General features: G+C 34.5%; 1 protein-coding gene across 7 annotated transcripts in view; it reads left to right on the top strand.

Annotated features, from left to right (window-relative positions):
* The window catches only part of LRCH2 (leucine rich repeats and calponin homology domain containing 2), a 161,222-nt gene that overhangs the window by 96,180 nt on the left and 43,854 nt on the right, over positions 1–21,188 (top strand). For 5 of the 7 annotated variants that reach the window (XM_037016984.2, XM_037016982.2, XM_037016981.2 and 2 more), the window contains exons 11-12: positions 1,355–1,462; positions 8,644–8,709. In XM_037016984.2, the coding sequence (XP_036872879.1) occupies positions 1,355–1,462; positions 8,644–8,709 (174 nt within the window). The remainder of the gene's footprint in view (positions 1–1,354; positions 1,463–8,643; positions 8,710–21,188) is intronic. The other 2 variants (XM_073227560.1, XM_073227559.1) reach the window with 1 other exon arrangement.

The raw sequence follows: 21,188 nt of genomic DNA, 5'->3' as shown, positions 1-21,188 counted from the left end.
GGCTTAGTGTGCCTATACCAATTTGTCCACCTCCCTTTTCTCATGAGTAGCAAGCTCTGTGTAATCTTTGACCCTTTGGCACCCCTCTCGCTATTGGAAAGTCTTTCAATGTAACTGCCTTTCTTTTGTGCCAGAGCAGCTGGTTGTGGGAACCTGTTCTCCTCAAGCAGCTGGAATCTCAGTCTCTCTAAGTATTGTGTCTATCTTTGCTTTCCAACCCCACTAATCTCCAGAGCACTGTGTAATGTGGGTTTGTGCTTTTGGAGCAGATATCCAGGGCTGGGTGTTTAGCAGTCCTGGGCTTCTACCTCCTCCCCACTCCACTTCTCTTTCTCCTGCTGAGCTGGTGTTAGGGGAGGGCTTGGTTCCTGCAGGGTGTCGGCTATACTACTGTACCCTTTTCTGTGAGGTCTTCTCTTCCCCATATGTAGGTAGTCTGTTTTGCAGCCTTCAGGTCATTCTTTCAGGATTTGTTGTATTTGCTGTGTATTTGTGTTTTATGTGATTTCAGTAGGAGGTTTCTACATCAATTCTCATGCCGCCATCTTTTTTCCCCTTGGAAATGTGAAAATCTCTTATTGGTAACTTTTTCAGCAGTTGTTAGTCATTTCTGATATTTTAAGGAGTTACATTGCTTTGTATTGTACTTTTTAGATTTAATTTCTCTTGCTTTCTCACCTTATCGCATGAGGAGAGTTGCCTGAACTTGAGAGTCACCATTGGCATGCAAGAAATGATAAAGATAGAAAACATAAGGGTTTGATTTTTTTTTAAAAATGAAACACTTTGGGATAAAATTACTAGAGTTTGGAGAACAATTTGTTTTAATGTTCCTTTGTTGTCTTTGAATGGTAACAACTCTATATTTAGTAGATATTATTCAGTAAATTTGCCAGTCTTATCTGAATCTATTTTGCATTTCTTCTCAAACATTTTACATGGATTTTTAAAATAAAAATGAATAAAGTGATAAAAGCAGGATGGTTTAATAAAAAGAGAAATTGTCATTCCTTTTATACTCAGGCTATAGAGAGCTCTGTGGTCCTCATTACACTTTTGACTGGAAAGTGTACATCATTAAATTACTATGGCCATTACACATTTCAGCACTTGCAAAATGATACTACAGTTTACTTTGTTTTCCATTAATTTTGTTAATATAACCAGTGTTCCACACTTTGTATTGAGGATAAAGGGTAGATGTGTTTTTTTATTCCCTATTTGTTATTTTAGCATTTAAATATAGGAACATTAGGATTTTAGCTTTCACAAAAAATTGTTTCCACTTTTGAAAACTTGCATAAAATATAATCTGTCTTAGTTTTTGACTGACTATGTTTATGTTACCTTTCAGACTTATGGAAGAACAGCTACTTGCCGAGGAAGACGATGATGATGTGAAGGAAGTAACTGATTTGAGGAAAATTGCTGCTCAACTATTGCAGCAAGAGCAGAAGAACAGGTATATTTTTTAGTAATGAGATTTAAGTAGGCAGATTTTATAATCATTAAATCTGATTATTTAAATATATAAAATAAAGTATATGAAATTTCCAGTAAATAGGATCATCTTAAGATCTCTTTCAAGGGACTAAGTTTTAAATTAAACACAATAGGCAATACTTAAGAAACAAATATAAAGTTAAATATACAATTGACAGGTACTTTATACTCACAGTCATTGTATTTACTTATTGTTTAGTTATCTTTCTTATTCATATGTGCTAAATAACTGATTTATTTGTTGATATTCATTTTAGGTCACAGTAGTGTTAGATAACATTATAAGCATTTTTTCCCCAAATATATATCATGTATATAGTGTTGTTTTTTTTTTTTTCTTATGAGGTTCTGAATTACTTGGGCTATGTGTAACTCCTTAGGATCAAATTGAATTATATGGTGGTTGATTAAATCAGTGTGATAATTTGAGGGTCACAGATTCACTTTTGTCTGTCTGTTCAAGGAGCATTGCTCCCTCTGAGTAGGCTTTTTCCAAATACATTGTCATTGGCAATGAGGAGGATATTGTGTGAATGAGCGTTAACAATTAATGTAAATCCATTTTTCATGCAGGAAACGTTCTGTGTGCTGCTGAAGGTCTGCTATTACTGCCATCTTCGTGTACTGAGAGTACAGCATTTATAGCTTTGAAATAATTAAGATCTGAGACAGTTTTTGTTGTTGAAAAAATTAAAAGAGTAATTTTTGTATAGTCAACATGGATAACTAATAAGTATTTTATTTCTCTTTTTAAAACAATAAATGTTTGTGGATCACATGGCCATGTTTTGTGATGTTTAAATAACTCACATTTGCTTAAGTATGCTTTGAAAAATAATTACTATTAAAACTTTTCAATGACAAGTATATGGTTTTAAGGGGTACTTTAAAAAATAGTCACTAAATATCTTCTTTTATATAGACACTCTATTTATAGAATTAAAAAACATGCTAGGAAATAATCACTCATTTTTATACCTTCTGTATTTAGTGTATCCTCATTCCCAGTTCACATTTTTCTTCTACCATAACTTTCTGTAATATTTATCTTCTAATTTTTTCCTGTGATTCATTTCTAATAGGCCTTTTTTTAATTGGTTACTTATTGACCTTTTCTTAAATTATCTATTTGTGTTTGTTTTTTCCCCTCTGGTATAATCAAAGTATTGCTCCATGTCTACGATTTAAGAGATTTAATGAAGTAAGCCACCACCTGTGCAGCTTAAAAAAATTGTTGAGTTTTTATCTCTTCTACCTGGCAGGCGAAAGAATTAAATTTATCATTATGAGCAGAGAATACTGATTTTGTAAAACCCACAATATACCTTTCTCTGATTGTGTTAAGAATAACATTTGAGTGCCTAATTTCAGATTTTAACATTGCGATAGATAATGTTTCTATATCTTCAATTTTCTACTATTGTATTATTTTAAATTTATCCCTGAGTTGAGTTATTCTTTCTAGCTTAGGTACAACATCAAATAATATATCATAGGTCTTGTTTTTGTGATAGTTTGTAATAAGTACAAAACAGCCCCTTACCCTTTGTGTTGTACATAGTAGGTACTCAGTAATACTGTTAAATTGTTTGATTGCTTGAAAATGAGATGAGCAGATTGAAAGCTTATAGAAGCCATTAACTTAGTATGCCTTCTTTAAAATAACTTCTATTATTTTTTGGCAGTTATGCAAAAGTATTTTGTTTTTCTCTAATGCTTCTGTTTGTCTTTTCAGATGTTAGTACACATGAAAATAGTTCTTTTTGGGTTAAATATTAATATGAAGTGACACTAATGCTGTAATAATTATGCCTACTTTTTTAAGGCATTGAAATATTTATGGTGTCTGATCATAAAATAAGGAGTACATTTTACCTTAAAATTTAGGATCTATATAAGATAATTTAAATTAGATCCCTGGCCAGTTCTGGTAATGGCTGAACTTAAACTGGTCTCAGAATTGTATTTTCCCGAGCCTAAGTATTTTATCCATTAAAATGATCTCTTCCCTTGTAAAATATGTTGTAGTTGTTCACATCTCTTAGAAGGAGATAATTAAAAATTTTTGTGTAATGTTACAATACTTGAATTTGTGTGCATCCAAAAACATCAGAAATAATCTTGTATATGGATATATCCTTAGAGGAATTGATGTAATTTGTACTTTCTCTGGGTTGTAGATTTTCCCTTTCATATTGTATTGCATTTTAGATTCCAACTTTATTTATTTATTTTTTTTGAGAGGGCATCTCTCATTTATTGATCAAATGGTTGTTAACAACAATAAAATTCTGTATAGGGGGGGTCAATGCTCAGTGCACAATCATTAATCCATCTCAAGCCTAATTCTCGTCAGTCTCCAATCTTCTGAAGCATAATGAACAAGTTCTTACATGGTGAACGAATTCTTACATAGTGAATAAGTTCTTACATGGTGAACAGTACAAGGGCATTCATCACAGAAACTTTCGGTTTTGATCACGCATTATGAATTATAAACAATCAGGTCAAATATGAATATTCGTTTGATTTTTATACTTGATTTATATGTGGATCCCACATTTCTCCCTTTATTATTATTATTATTTTTATTTTTAATAAAATGCTGAAGTGGTAGGTAGATGCAAGATAAAGGTAGAAAACATAGTTTAGGGTTGTAAGAGAGCAATTGTAGATGATCAGGTGTGTGCCTGTAGACTATGTGTTAATCCAAGCTAGACAAGGGCATTAAAACATCCAGATACAGAAGATTTCTCTCAAAACGGGTGGTGAGGTTCTAAGCCTCACCACTGTTGATCCCCAATTTCTCACCTGATGGCCCCCCTGTGACTTTGCCTGTCTTAGGTTGTTCCTCCCTTGAGGAATCTTACCCATTTCTGGCTAACCAGTCATCTTCCAGGGCCATACAGGGAAATGTAAAGTTGGTAAGTGAGAGAGAAGCCATATTGTTTGAAAAGGTTAGCTTTTTACTTCTTTGCAGATTTATGCCCTGTGGCTTCTATGCCCAGCACTTGTCTCGAGGTATCTTTACCACCTGGAGGAATTATGATGCTCAGTAAATTCAATATGAGGCACGAATTCTATTTAAGGGTTGTAATTAGGAAGGAAGAAGAATAGCTATAGAGGTAGCATATGGAAGAAAACATGGGAGGATTGATTATTTCTTTGACATATCTTCTTGTAGAATACCTTAAGCATGTATAGGTTTTAAACTACTAACTAACTTGCGCAAACACATATTAACATAATAGAAATACGGTGACATAAACTAAGCAAATCTATAATTACCAGCCATCTCCAGTGAAGCCAAGAAAACCAGTTAGGCACCCTAGGCATTTGTGAGAATTTGTCTATAATATGATGGATATTGTCCAACTGTACTTGAACAGTCTGAGAGAAATCAGACAAATTAAAGCAACCCATTTCTGGGATCTGTTCACATCCCATATGTTCTTTTAACCATAGATAGTCTATAGTCGTAAGATTTTGGAGTGCTACAACTTGCACCCCTCCCAACTCCTGGTTGAGTTCCAACAGTACAGATCTGGTCAAATTCTTTGTCTCATTGTATGCACATGCCAGCCTAGACATCTCCCTCCTCGTTCCAGTGGCAAGTCCAGGAAACGGTGGGATGGACGCAGCCACAACCGCAGCATCGCCCGGATCCCTGTGGAGGGTTTTTGATGATCATCCCCTGGCACGTGTCCTCCAGAGAGTGCTGATGCTGGAAGCTCCTCCTCATATCGTATCTTAGTTCATTTTCTGGGTAGCCAAGCTAGTCCTTGATCTTCTGCATAAAAACAAACAGACCTTTTGCCCACACTTTGACATGCCTTCTATACCACTGTGTAGAACTCATTGGAGGTCAGCACACAGGAACTGCTTTTTTTTTAAATTTTTATTAAGAGAAAGGAATATTATCAGAGAAGAGTACCTCCATAGCCGATCATCTTACACCCTTTAAGTGATCAAAATTAAGGATCTTTAAAGCATGCGTTATAGATTCCAACTTTATTAATGAAATATCTGAAATGGTATTTAAAATTGCAGTTCAATGAGGAGTTGTAATGTTTCTTTTTAGGTTTTTTTCAGTCATTGTAATGTTTTTGTTTGGTTGTTATTAGTCTTGATTTAAAATAATTTACCTGGAGTAAGATTATGCTTGCATATCAGAAAGTACCACCTATGACTCCTACTTTGACTTTATGTTACTTAACTGTTATTTAGCTAGCTATTAGTTGAGGTAAATGCAGAATTAGCTCTCAGCTAAAAGTAACCTTGCTATGTACTCTAAAATTAGAGGCAATTAAAAAACTGTTTATGTTGAGCTTAGTGTTGACTTTCTTGAAGATAGCTTGCCACTTGTTTAGGTCATATTACTAAAAATAATCATTAAATTGGTAGTAGCACCTGGTGGATGAAACTATCTTAGAAAAGTAACAAGACAATATTGTGTAGAATTAATAATCAAAAAGGTGGGAAAAGAGATCAACAAATAAAGTAGATAACTCTTTAGTGTTGAAAGTCTGAAGCCTAGTTAGTTAGAACACTGCATCCTCTTTGCATAATTGAGATGTATACATTAAACTACTTTGCATTAGCAGTTTATTATTCAGGTTTTTTTATTGTTGAAATTTTAAAAGGTAATCATTATCCCCTTGTCAAAGTATCATGTTGTTTCTACTTGGATTTGAGTTCCTTGAAGTCTCCCTCAATCAGTGACCTTGTCTGTGTTAAAATAGTTATTCCTTAAGTCATAATTTTATCACTATTATTTGGGAAATTTTAAAAATATATCATTTTAAATATCATTAATAAAGTTGCTTTGTAAATTATTTAGCCAGTTCTTAAAATTTCCAGCAACCCTATTTACATATGTTAGTATTAAGAGAAGTGACTACTGCTCTTTTTCTTATACTGATTTTTAAGCTAGCTTATTAAGGTATGTTAGGTTGTCATCCTAAAGAAACAGTAATAATATATGTGGGCTTTGCAGTGAATAGCTTCAGCTGACTGGTTTTGATTTCATGTTCATTCCAGCTAACTTATTCTGTAGTATTTTCCATTATGTCTTTCCTTTTAATAATTATTTTATTCGCTTTTAGGTGTGTCCCAAGAGTATTTATTGTGGGAAGATGTATTTCTGAGAGCTTTGTAATACGGATAAATAAAAAAATAATTATGAAAAGTCATATTGAAATACAGTAAGGATCATGGAAAGTAAAATCAGATTTTGAGTTTATTTTTGGTTTAAAATTACAGATATTATGTACATTAATTGTTTTCACATGATTTTTTTTCCTGATCATATGAACATTCAAATTTGAGGAGTATCATGTTAACCTCTAGCTTGTTATATAACTAATTAAGTAGTTCTCTGAACCCTTCAAATCTATCCATTCTTTATTTTCTGCTTGCTTTACTAATGACTTCCCTGTCCTCTCCCAAAACATCTTTCTTCTCCCATCTTTTGGTTTGGTTGATGTACGTGAAATGTGAATACAGATGGAAGCTTTTATGTTATAGAGCATCATTCAGTGAAAAACTCTTCCAGAGGACCAGAGCAGCAGGACGTGCATCAAGGTATCTAGAGTTTGTGGAAGCCTTAAGTATTAAGGGGCCAGGTTGACGCAGCTGAAATTTAGAGTCTTTTACTTAAAATACTGTACTGGTAACTGGATTAGGAAAGTATGTTAATAATCTAGGATGGATATTTAGATAAAACATTTATTTTAATGTTGAGTATCACAGACTAAAACATTAAATATCAATGTACACAGCAAAAAAAAAAAAAAGAATTGTCGAGTGTATAAAAATACCTAATAGGAAAGTGGATTTCAAGTTTTTTTTAAATTTCTGCTCTGTGTGACTTACACACATCAGTAATCACAATGCCAGTGAGTGTGGTGTGGGAATAATTCAGAATTTACTTTAGTGCAGGGCTTTCAGTTTGACTTGCCTCCTCCCCTGCAATAATTTTGACATTCCTCCCTGGTATAGTTCTTGCCGCTATGTCTTTTTTTTCAAAATCACTCTTTAAAGATACACTGTTTTTCCTAATCATCTTAGTTTATTACCTTAATTCTTCTGCATTTGGGAATTCGGTGCACTTCAGTGTGCACCCAACACAAGAATAAAGGTGGTGTTAATCTTGAAATTGATGGGTGCAAAGTTACTCTGCTTTGCCTGTGATACTTGTTCTTTATTCCTCACTGTGACTTCCTCCTAGGAGGCTCTAATACATAAAAGTTAGGAAACCAGGGTAATGGAATTGGTTTCTTTATGTTAACCATCTTCCTGTAATCACTAACATATATAGTTCATTATATATACCAGTTATTAATATGTAGCTTTAATTTGAAATTCTTTTCTATATTCTTTTGATAGTTGCTATCTGGAGATTTTTTGAATAAAAGGCAGATATTTTACTCCATTATAAAAGTAAAGTTCAAAATTGAAAACTAAGTTACGTTTATATTTTTAGTGAATAAATGTTAAAAACTCGTATTATAGTTACAAAGGTTAAAGAGTTAATAATTCATTACTTTTGACTTTGAGATGAGTACTTAGAATTATATGAAGTCATACACAAATACTTCTTCAATATGATGGTTTATTATTCTTAGTTTTACTTCTTTTGCTTCTCCAAATAACATTTCATTTAGTTATTTAAAGTTTGATAAACGTGTGCTTTTTTTAAAGAGTTGAACTTTAGCACTGGGTTTTCAGTTAGAATTAAAATTTATTGTTTGGCTTTTTGCAAAATAATACCTGTTACATCAACATAATGCATATCATCGCTGTACTGGGAAAACAAAGTCAGTCATGGTACCTAAACAATCTGTACTTCTTTATCTTCTGTCTCAGCGAAAAGTTAGATATGCACAGGGCAATAGCTTGGCTAGAAGATTTCCAAGCCTTGAGGAAGGGCTTATAAAAGAAGATTCATGGAAGAGTTGGAGAGCATCATTCCTTCATAATAGCCAGTGCAATTATGGACATCTGATCTAAATAATATTTAAATATTATTTTCTAGCAAAGATCTTCATGGACCACATGCAGTATACTATGGAGATCTTTTATATCATGTGGATACACTTTTTAATAAATTTTGAATTTAATATGTTCATTTGCTCCTAGAATTCTTAATCATTCAACTTCTGTCCCAAGAAACAAGCCAAAACAAACTGTGGAATGTGAAAAGAGGTATAAAAATATCTTAGTCCTTGTATTTAGTATTTGTTTAAATTAAAATATTGTTAATGTACAATCTTATTTTGGCTTCAATGTATATCACAGTGGTTCATCAGTCCCCGTGATCAACTTACATTGTAATTGCAAAGTGTTGTGCCCCTTTTTCCCTCTCTCACTCCCACCCCCGCAAGCCTGTCCTAACCCTGCACCTTGGTAACCACCAGTCACTTCTTAGTGTCTGTGAGTCTGCTGCTGTTTTTTTCCTTCTGTTTTGCTTTGTTTTTATATTCCACAACTAAATGAAATCATATTTGTCTCTCTGTGCCTGGTTTATTTCACTGAGCATAATACCCTCTAGCTCCATTCATGTTGTTGGAAATGGCAGGATTTCTTTTCTTTTTATGGCTGAATAATATTCCATTGTGCATATGTACCACATCTTTATCCATTCATCTGTTGATGGACACTTAGGTTGCTTGCATATCTTGGCTACTGCAAAGAGTACAGCGATAAACATAGGGGTGTATATATCTTTTTGAATGAGGTATTTTGTTTTCTTTGGGTAAATTCCTAAGAGTGAAATTACTGGGTCAACTGGTATTTCTATTTTTAGCTTTTTGAGGAACTTCTATACTGCTTTACAGAATGGTTGCATCAATTTACATTCCCACCAGCAGTGTAGGAGGTTCCTATTTCTCCACATCCTTGCCAGCATTTGTTGTTTCTTATCTTGTGGATAGTGGCCATTCTAACTGGCATATCTCATTGTGGTTTTAATTTGCATTTCCCTGATGATTAGTGATGTGGAACATCTTTTCATGTGCCTGTTGGCCATTTGTATTTGGAGAAGTGTCTGTTCAGATCCCCTGCCCATTGCTTAATCGGGTTATTTATTTTTTGTGGTGTTGAGGCATATGAGCTCTTCATATATTTTGGATGTTAACCTCTTATCAGATTAACATTTACAAATAAATTCTCCAGTACTGTAGGGTGCTTTTTCTCTTCTGCTGGTGGTATCCTTTGCTGTATACAAGCTTTTTAGTTTGATGTAGTCCCACTTCTTCATTTTTTATTTTGTTTCTCTTGTCAAAGAAGATGTATCCAGGAAAAGTTGCCCATGATTATATTCAAGAGATTTTTGTATGTTTTCTTCTAAGAGTTTTATGGTTTCATGACTTACATTCAGGTCTTTGATCCAGTTTGAGTTGACTTTTGTGCATTGAGTTAGACAATAATCCAGTGTCATTGTCTTGTAGCTGTCCAATTTTGCCAACACCAGTTGTTAAAGAGGCTGCCATTTCCCCACTGTATATTCATGGCTCATTTATCATATGTTAATTGACCATATATGTGTGGGTTTATATCTGGGCTCTCTATTCTGTTCCATTAATCTGTGGGTCTGTTCTTGTGTGAGTACCAAATTGTCTTGATTACTGTGGCTTTGTAGTAGAGCGTGATGTCAGGGAGCCTCATTCCCTCAGCTTTGTTCTTGTTAGGATTGCTTTGGCTCTTTGAGGTCTTTTGTGGTTCCATATAAATTTTAGAACTACTTATTCTAGTTCATTGAAAAATGCTGTTGGTATTTGATAGGAACTGAATTGAATCAGTAAATTGCTTTAGGCAGGATGGCCATTTTGATAATATTAACTCTTACTATCATGAACATGGGATAGATTTCCATTTATTGGTGTCTTTTATTTCTCTCTTGAATGTCTTGTAGTTCTCAGAGTGTAGCTCTTTCACCTCCTTAATTACGTTTATTCCTAAGTATTTTACTCTTTTTTGATGCAGTTGTAAATGGAGTTGTTTTCCTGATTTCTATTTCTGCTAGTTTGTTTTTAGTATACAGGAATGTGATGGATTTCTGTGTATTAATTTTGTATTCTGTAACTTTGCTGAATTCAGTTATTAGTCCTAGTAGTTTTCTTGTGTATTCTTTAGGGTTTTTTTATGTATAATATGTTATTTGCAAATAGTGACAGTTTAACGTCTTTTCTTTACAAATTTGGATGCCTTTTCTTTCTTTGTGTTGTCTGATTGGTGTGGCTAGGACTTCCAGTACTATGTTGAATAAAAGTGGGGAGAGTGGGCATCCTTGTCTTCTTCCCGATCTTAGAGGAAAAGTTTATAGCTTTTCATTGTTAAGTTCTATGTTGGCTATGGGTTTGTTGTATATAGCATTTATTATGTCGAGATGCATGCCCTGTATACCCATTTTGTTAAAGAGTTTTTATCATGAATGGATGTTGAATTTTGTCAAATGCCTTTTCAGTATTTGTTGAGATGATCATGTGGTTTTTATCCTTTTTGTTAATGTGGTGTATGATATTGGTTGATTTATGAATCAACTATATTTGATATATATAGTATAATAAGAATTATACTATACTTGCATCCCTGGAATAAATCCCACTTGGTCATGATTCATGATCTTTTGATGTATTTTTGAATTCGGTTTGCTATTATTGTGTTGAGGACTTTTGCATGTATGTTCATCAGGGATATTGGTCTATACTTTTCTTTTTTGTGGTGTCTTTGTCTGGTTTTGGTTTTAGAGTGATGCTGGCCTCTTAGAATGAGTTTGAAAGTATTTCCTCTTCTACTTTTTGGAATACTTTAGGAAGGATGGGTATTAGGTGTTCCTTAAGTGCTGTGAAGCCATATGGACTTGGAGTTTTGTTTTTTGGGAGTTTTTTGACTATCAGTTTGATTTAATTGCTCATAAATAGTCTGCTCAGATTTTGTTTCCTCCTGTGTCAATCTTGGAAGGTTGTATTTTTCTGCTTTTTTGTTTATGTTTGTACATTCTTCTTTTTCCTTGATACATCTGGCTAGGGATTTATCTATTTTCTCAAAGAACCAGCTCCTGTTTTCATTGATTTTTTCTCTTGTTTTATTCTGTATTTTTTTTATTTATTTCTTCTCTGATCTTTATTATGTCCCTCCTTCTACTGTCTTTGAGCTTCACTTGTTCTTCTTTTTTATAGTATTTTTAATTGTGCATTTAGACAGTTTATTTGGGGTTGTTCTTGTTTCTTGTGGTAAGCCTGTATTGCGGTGTACTTTTCTCTTAGATCTGCCCTTGCTGCCTCCCACAGATTTTGGGCTGTTGTGGTTTTGTTTTTGTTTGTCTTCATGTATTTCTTGATTTTTTTCTTTTAAAAAAGTTGTTCATTGAGCTGTTGATATTTAGAAGCATTTTTTAGTCTCCATGTGTTCATTGGATTTTTAATTTTCTTTGTGTAGTGTATTTTAAGTTTTGTACCAATTTCCACATTTTTTAATTTACTTAGGCTCTTTTTGTGGCCTAGTATGTAATCTATTCTGGGAAACATTCCATGTACACTTGAGAAAAACATATGTCTTGCTGCTTTTGGCTGGAATGTTTTGTGTGTGTCTTGAGTCCATCTGTTCTAATGTGTTTAGTGCCTCTTTTTCTTTATTTTTTTCCTGTTTGATGTGTAGATGTATGTGTTAAAGTCCCCCTAAAATGAATGTGTTGCAATCTATTTCCCCCTTTAATTCTGTTAGTATTTGTTTTACCTATTTAGGTGCTCCTTCGTTGGGTGCATAGATAATTTATAATGATTATGTCCTTGTGCTGGACTGATCCCTTTATTATGTAATGTCTTTTTTTGTCTCTTGTTACTTTCTTTGTTTTGAAATCCATTTTGACTGCTAATCCTTTCTTTCCTCCATTATTTGCATGTAATATTTTTTTCCATCCATTCACTTTTGTCTGTGCTTGTCTTTGAGTCTGAAAAGAGTCTCTTGTAAGCAGAGATGGTCTTGTTTCTTTTTTCATTCATTCTGCTATCCTATGTCTTTTGATTGGTGCACTTAGTCCATTTATGTTTAATGTGATTATTGATAGATGTGTACTTACTGCATTTTTATTAATTGTTTTCTGGCTGTTTTTTTATAGCTCCTCTCTGTTCCTTTCTTTTCTTTTATACTCTTCTCTTGTTATTGATAGTTTTCTTTAGTGTTGTAATTGGGTTTCTCTTTTTCTTTAATTAATTTTTTGTGTGTGTGTATATATTGTAGGCTTTAGTTTTGTGATCACCAAAAGTTCAAGGATAGCTTCCTTACTGTGTAAGTCTATCTTATATTGGTGATTACTCTATTTCAGACACAAACTAATGGTACTTTTTTCTTCTTCCTCCTCCACATTTTTCATATTAGATGTCATAATCTGCACTTTTTGTGTATCCTTTGACTGATTTTGTGTACAGGTTTTTTGCTTCTTTTGTTTTAATTTTATACTTGCTTGGCAATTAGTTTGTCTACTACCTTAACAGTGGGTGTATTTTTACTGGTGAAAGCTATTTGGCCTTAGGGTCATTTACATCTATAGCAGTCCCTTTAACATATCATATAAGGCTGGCTTAGTGGTAGTGAATTCCTTCAACTTTTGTTTATCTGGAAGTTGTTTAAACCCAGCTTCAAATTTCAATGATAATATTTTCATGTAGAGGATTCTTGGTTGGATGTCCTTCTGTTTCAGTAAATTAAAAAAATGATGTCTCTCCCTTCTGGCCTGTAGAATTTCTCTTGATAAGTCTACTGATATCCTGACGGGATTTCCTTTATAAGTAATCATTTTTCTCTCTCTGGGTGCTTTCGGAACACTCTCCATAATTATTATGTGTCTTGGTGTTGTCTTCCTGTGGTTCCTTTTGTTTGGGGATCTCTGACCTTCTATGACCTGAATGTCTATTTTCTTCCCTAGACTGGGGACGTTTTCAGCAATTATTTCCTAAAAGAGACTTTCTGTCTCTTTGTCTTTTTGTTCTCCTTCTTGTACCCCTATTAAGAAAATACTATTTTTTATGGATTGGTCCCATAGCTCTCTTTGATTCCTAGAGATCCTTTTTTCTCTCTGTTTCTCAGCTTCTTTGTTTTCCTGTTCTGTAATTTCCATTTCATTTACTGTTTCCTGTACATGTTCTAATCTACTGTTAAATCTCATCACTGTATTTTTCATTTCAGATATTGTATTCTTCAGCTCTTGGTAGCTCTTCAGCTCTTGGTAGCTCTTTTTCAGGTCTTATTTCTCTTTGTTGAAATCTTCCCTGAGCTCTTCAATACTTTTCTGTAAATCCATGAGCATTTTTATTACTTTTATTTTGAAATGTTTATCTAGAAGATTGGTGATCTCCCTTTCATTTAGCCCTCCTTTTGGGATTCTGTCTTGTAGTTTTGTTTGGTTCATATTCCTATGCCTACTCATTTTGTCAGAGTTTCTGTGTTTCTTCTTTTGTGTTAGATAATTCTACTATGCTTCCTGTCCTACGGAGTAGCTTCATGAACAAGGTGTCCTATGGTGCCTAGAAGCTCAAGATTCTTTATTCTCTAGTGCCTGTTTCTATTTTTGTGGGCCCCAGCTGTTGAGGTGCAGTGGGTGGGTTGTTTTCCCATGTGTGCTATCAGTTTGCTTCAGCTGTCACCTTTTTGATCAGCTCTAGCAACTTTGTTGTGTTTGTTGTGGGTGGGGATGCTTTCGGCCTGGCCTGCAGCAATGGCAGGGCTGCAGGGATAATGGGGTGGGCAATCCAATGTGTGGGTCTGCCTGGACCAGACTGCAGAAACATACCTGAGCAGCCACAGGGAAGAAGGAGCCCCTGGGGCTGGCTCCTGTTGGCACTTCTCTGGTTGGGCTGAAATGGAGCTAAGGAAGCTGGGAGAGTCTCCTGCTGCCTGCTAGGCAGCTGAGTCCAAGGCTGCTAGTTGGCCTGGAAGCTTGTGCAGGGAGTAGCCTTGGGGCTATGCTGCTAGCAAGGATTATGGAACATTTGCGGCCCCTGAGAGTTCCTTATCTGTTCGGCTGAGGAGGGTTCTGGAGGGGTATCCTCTAGTGATAGAGGAGATATCTGAGGAGAGAGTTCTGTTCTACCTTCACTCCTCTGGCCTCCCTCTGCCTGCTGGCAAGTGACTCAAACTGCTGCCTCTTCTCTGGGTCTTAGGATGGGTGGAGCAGGCCCATCCTCCAGAATGGCCAGAGTTCAAGCCTCCCAGTGTGTTCCGCCAGTCTCTGGTGTCTAGTCCCATTAATCACCAGGACCCAGTGTAGTGTGGGCCCATTATCCCAGGACATATCTCCATGCAGCACTCCTGGGTTCCTACTCCCTCCCTGTTCCATTCCTCTTTCTCCCTCCTATAGACTTGGGTTGGGGGAGGGCATAGATCCAGCTCTTGACCTCGGCTCTCCCACTTAACCCTTTTCTGTGTGGTCTTCTCTTTTCCTTGGGTGTAGGTGGTCTGTTCTCCAGTCTTCAGGTCATTCTCAGTTTTAGTTGTATTTGCTGTGTTGTCTTTTTTTATGTTTTTGGGATGAAGTTGCTGCCTTGCCTTCATTCTGCTATCTTTTTCCAGACTCTCTGTATTTAGTATTTTATGATGAGATTTTAAACTAAACATTTTTTAAAAAATTGATGTATAATCGATTTACAATATCCTATTATTTTCTGGTGTGCATTGTAATGATTTAATATTTTTATACAGTATGAAATGATCCTTATAAGTCTAGCTATTGTCTGTCACTGTGCTGTTATTATAAATAATATTGACTATATTCCTTATGCTGAACATTATATTCCATGACTTACTTATTCTGTAACTAGAAGTTTGTACCTTTTAATCCCTTTCACCTGTTACACACTGTCCCTGCCCTCCAATCTCTCCCCTTTCTGGTGACTGCCAGTTTGCTTCTTGTATCTATTGAGTATGTTTCTGTTTTTTAGATTCCCGTATGTAAGTGAGAGCACATGGTATTTGTCTTTCTCTGTCTGACTTCATTTAGCATAGTACTCTCTAGGTCCATCCATGTTGTTGCAGATGGTAAGATTTCCTTCTTTTTTTCTATGACTAATAATTCTGCTGTGAATATAAACCACATCTTCTTTATCCATTCATTTATTGATGGACACTTAGGTTGTTCCATATCCTGGCTATTGTAAGTAAAACTGCAGTGAACATAGAGGGGAACATATATCTCCTTAGATTGGTGTTTTTGGTTTCTTTGGTTAAATACCCTGAAGTGGAATTGCTGCATCATATGGTAGTTCTAATTTTAGTTTTTTGAGGAAATTCCGTATTGTTTTCCACAGTGCTATACAAATTTACATTCCCAACAACAGTGTAGGAGAGTTCTCTTTTCTCTACATCTTCAGCAACACTTGTTATTTCTTGTCTTTTTCATAGTGGCCATTCTGACTGCTGTGAGTTGGTATCTCATGGTGGTTTTGATTTGTATTTGCCTGATGATTAGTGATGTGGAGCATCTCTTCATGTGGCTGTTGGTCACCTGTATGTCTTTTTTGGAAAAATGTCTATTCAAGTCCTCTGCCCATTTTTTAATTGGCATGTTGATTTTTTTATATTAAGTTGTGTAAGTTCTTTATACATGTTCAACAACAACCCATTATTGAATATGATATGCAAATATCTTCTCCCATTCAGTAGGTGGCCTTTTCATTTTGTTGACAATTTCCTTTGATGTGTAAAAGCTTTCTAGTTTGAATTAATTCCATTTGTTTATTTTAGCTTTTGTTGCCCTTGCTCAAGGAGACTGGTCTAAAAAAATACTGTGAAGAGTGATATCATAGAGCTAACTGCCTGTTTTCTTCTTGGTGTTTTATGGTTTTGGATGTTACATTCAAGTCTTTAATCCATTTTGAATTTGTTTTCATATGGTGTAATATAGTAGTCTAGTTTGATTCTTCTACCTGTAGCTGTTCAATTTTTCCAGCACCATTTATTGAAGAGAGTGTTCTTCCCTGTGTATATTCTTGCCAATTTTGCCATAGATTAATTGGCCATATATCCATATTCCTTTTTTCTGGGCTCTCTGTTCTGTTCTACTGCTCTGTGTGTCTGTTTTCTTGCCAGTACCATTCTGGGTCTGTTGTTTTTTTGGTGGTATGGGTATGTGAGGAGTTTAGTACCATACTTTTTTGATTACTGTAGCTTTGTAATATGGCTTGAAACCAGTAAACATGATACCTCCAGTTTTGTTCTTTCTAAAGATTGCCTCGGCTATTTGGGGTCTTTAGTTGTTCTGTACAAACTTTAGGGTTCTTTGTTCTAGTTTTGTAAAAATTGCCATTGGTATTTTGATTGGGATTGTGTTGAATATGTAGCTTTGGGTAGTATGGCCATTTTAATATTTAATATAAATTTTAATATTTAATATTCTTCCAATCTGTGAGCACAGAATATTTGTGTCTTCAATTTCTTTCATAAATGTCATACAGTTTTCAGAGTACAGGTCTTTGACCTTCTTGGTTTATTCTTCTGTATTTTATTATTTTTAATGCAATTGTAAATAGGATTTTTTTAAAAAAGGTTTTCTGTCTGATAGCTTGTTAGCAAGTGTATAGAAATCAAACCAATTTCTGTATGTTAATTTTATCTGTTGCAACTTTATTGAGTTCATTTATTCTAATAGTTTTTTGACGGTATCTTTGGGATTTTTATATATTGTGTCATGTCATCTGCAGATAGTAACAGTTTTCCTTCCTTTTTTGCAATTTGGATGCCTTTCTTTTTATTGCCTAATTGCTGCGACTTAGACTTTGGATACTATGTTGAATAGAAGTGGTGAGAGTGGGCATCCTTGTCTTCTTCATTATTAAAGGAAAAGCTTTCAGCATTTCATCAGTGAGTCACCATTGACTATGATATTAACTATGGGGATGTATATGGCATTTATTACATTGAGATACTTCCCACTTTTTTGAGAGTATTTATTATAAATAGATGTTAAATTTTGTTAAATGCTTTTTCTATACTATTGAGATAATCACAGGATTTTTATCCTTCATATTGTTAATGTGGTGTATCTTGTTGATGGATTTGCTGATACTGCACTATCCTTGCATCCATGGAATAAATCCTACTTGATTGTCATGTATGGTCCTTTTTATTGCTTTGTTGAATTTTGTTTGCTAATACTTTATTGAGGACTTTTGCATCTGTGTTCATCAGGGATATTAGACTGAAATATTATTTTTTTGTTATGTCTTTACCTGGTTTTGATATCACAGTAATGCTGGCCTCATAAAATGTGTTTGGAAGGCTTCCTCTTTGTTTTTTTTGGAATAATTTGAGAAAGGTAGATCCTGACTCTTCTTTAAATGTTTGATAGAAGCCACCTGGACCTTGACTTTTGTTTTTTGGAAGTTTTAAATTACTCCTTCAATTTTGTTACTTGTAGTTGGTCTATTCAGATTTTCTGTTTGGGAAGTTTGTTCCTAGGAATTTATCTATTTCTTCTAGGTTCTGGTTTGTTGGTTTATAATTTTCATAATAATATCTTATGATCCTTTGTATTTTTGTGATGTCAATTATATCTTCTCTTTTGCTTCTGATTTTATTTGGTCCTTCTCTTTATTTCTTGATGAGTCTGGCTAGAGGTTTATTAATTAAGAACCAGCTTTTGTTTCATTGATCTTTTCTATTATTTTTAAATCTGTCATTTATTTCCATTCTGGTCTTTATTCCATCCTTCCTTCTACTATGTTTGGGATTTGTTTTTTCTTCCTCTCTTAGTTCCTTTAAGTGTACGATTAGATTATTTATTTGAGAATTTTTCTTTTGAGATAGTCCTGTATAGCTATGATCTTTCCTCTTAGAACTGTGTTTGATGTGTGCCATAGATTTTGGAAAGTCGTGTTTCCAGTTTTATTTATCCTTGTATGTTTTGATTTCCTCATTGAACTCTTTGTGGTTTAGTAACATGTTTACTTTCCATGTATTTGTGTTTTTTCTAGTTTTCTTCTTGTAGTTGATTTCTGGTTTCATATTGTTGTGGTTGGAAAAGAGGCTTGATAGGATTTCAGTGTTCTTGAATTTACTGAGACTTGTTTTGTGACCTAACATTGCTCTATCCTGGAGAGTGTTGTGTATTTTGTGTATTTTGTATGTTTTGGGTAAAATGTTCGGTATACATCTATTTAAGTACCTCTGATCTAAATGTCATTTAAGACCAATATTTCATTACTGATTTTTCATTTCATCTTGGTGATAGAATTATTCAATCATTTATTAATTAAGCATTTTTGGAAGCATTTTGTATTACTATTACTGTTAAGAATAATGTATTTCTTTATTATTGATTGTATGTATTCTGTTATTCACCTTTTGATTTCATTTCAGTTGAGTTTTACTAAATTCTTCTGTATCATTCCATTGTCTAAGTGTATAGACATGAATTCCAAAGAACTAGAAGACCTTGAAAGTTTCTATTTATCTTTGGTGGTTTGAAAATTTGCATGAGACTCAACTTCTGAGTCATTCCTATGGGAATATAAAGGTCCAAGGCTGTGGGATAGGTACAGAAGTACACACAGAATTAACATTTGTAGAATGCTTGTTGTATGCATACTGTTCTGTGTGCTTTAAATGTATTATCTCACTTCAGCCCCACAATAATTCTATGTAGTTGTTACTGTTGTTATCCCCATTTTATAGGGGTGGAAACTGAGGCTCAGAAATTACCATAACTTGCTCAAGGTCACACAGCTATTTATTGGTACAGTCAGTGTTCAAACCCAGGTTGTCTGGTTCTAGAACCTCAAGTCTTAAGTTAGAGTAAAATGAGCACTTTGCTTCCTCCAGATTCACTCATAAGACTGGTGTCTTTTCTTTTCCTAAGCATTTCAAAGTCTAATTTGAATTTATTTTACCTCTCAATTTCTTTTCCTATTTAGTTTGCCTCAGTGAATGTGCCACTGCTTAGTTACCCAAGTCAGCAACTTTGGAATTATTGTATGCTCTTCTCTCATATGCACTTCTCCCAACCCAATGAGTCGCAGAAAATTATGACTTCTTAGCAGTACCTGCATCTATCCTAGCTTCTCCATTTTAGTGCAGCTGTGTTGGTTCAGGCCTCATTTTTTTCAACTTGGACTGCTGTAGCAGTCCTAATACAGACTTCCTTTGTAACATTTTGTGTATCTTAAATCTGTCTTCTTTATTTGATATAGCAGCAATGGTTCTAAAGCATAAATGTGACTGTGTGACCCCCATTTATTATCTTATTATATATTATGTTGTTTTTTTATAACTTTTAGGGTAAAGCTTAAGATGTTTGGCTTAACTTACGAGGTTGAATGAGTTTCTGCCTACCTTGAGAACTTTATCTCATGCACTCTTCCAGAGGCACCTTTTTCTGTTAGGAACAGACCTCTTTTCTTTATTCTAGCATGGTTTCACATGTCCATGATTTATATCCTGGTGTCTTTACTGGGATTGTCCTTTCTTCTTCCTTTTTTCACTTAGGCTTTCAGAATTTAGTTCAGGTGTAAGATGACTTCTTATACCTAAGTCTAGAAATATTCATCTATTTCAAATTTCATTTAATTGGATTTAACCACTCCCTATTTGAATACTGATTCCATTAACTTACATATTCACTCTTATGAAGTTTCTATTACTACGTTCCCCCTAGCTTCTTTCATTTCCCTTTTAAGCTTCTTCCCCAGGTTCCTAACGTTCCCTTCAGAAAGTTCCAACTCACCAAAACTCAAAACTGTTATACCCAATTCTGGCCTTTCCTTCACAGAATTATTACTGCTACTTTTCTCACTTCTAAAACAATCACCCAATTCCTTCTTTAAAAACAAAACAAAAAATAATTTAATTTTTTACTGATTAAGAGATTAATATAGGTTTATTGTTAAAAAATGGGAAAATTTAGCAAACACAAAGAAAAAACAAGTAAATATCACCTATTATCCCACTCCCCAGTAATTACAAGTCAAAATATTTTGCTCTTTTCCCCTTTGGACCCTTTTCTATGTGTGCATGAATATTTGCTTGTGTGTACATATTACACTGCAGAATTATATAGCCTGTTGTACTCAACACCTCCACTTGGACATATAATAGGCATATGTAGCTTATCAAAACCACACTTAACCACACTCCCTCCTTGAATTTCTAAAGTTGTTCTTCCTGAATTTGTTCCCATTTCAGAAAAAAGTCAACTCAATCCTTCTAGTTGCTCAACTCAAAAACCTGTTATCTTTAACCTTTTACTTTCTTTCATACTCCATATCTAATGCATTAACAAATCTTGTTAACTCTGCCTTCAAAATATAATCAGAATATGATCACATCTTACCACCTCCACACCTATTGTCCTATCCCTAGCCATCTCTTACTTATTGTAACAGCCTCCTGAAATGCCCTTGCTATCTTTTTGTCTGTTTTCTAGAAAGCATCAGATTGGTATTTTTTAAGATGTCAGTCAGATCATGTCATTCTCCATAATTCTCTATTGATTTCCCATCTCAGTGCGAATAAAAAGTAGAGTCTTTGAAGGACTTGCAAACCTCTGTATTCTTTGGCTCTCTACTGTCCTCCTCTCTTGCCTTGTTCTTCTTGGCTAGTTCTTCTCTAACTATACTGGCCCCTTTGTTGAATATCAGTACATCAGGCATTCCTACCCCCTCAAGGCATTTGCCTCTGCTTGGCATGATTTTCCC

Source organism: Manis javanica, chromosome X (genome assembly GCF_040802235.1).
Source record: "Manis javanica isolate MJ-LG chromosome X, MJ_LKY, whole genome shotgun sequence".
Classification (NCBI taxonomy): domain Eukaryota; kingdom Metazoa; phylum Chordata; class Mammalia; order Pholidota; family Manidae; genus Manis; species Manis javanica.
This window is presented reverse-complemented; position numbering and strand designations above follow the sequence as displayed.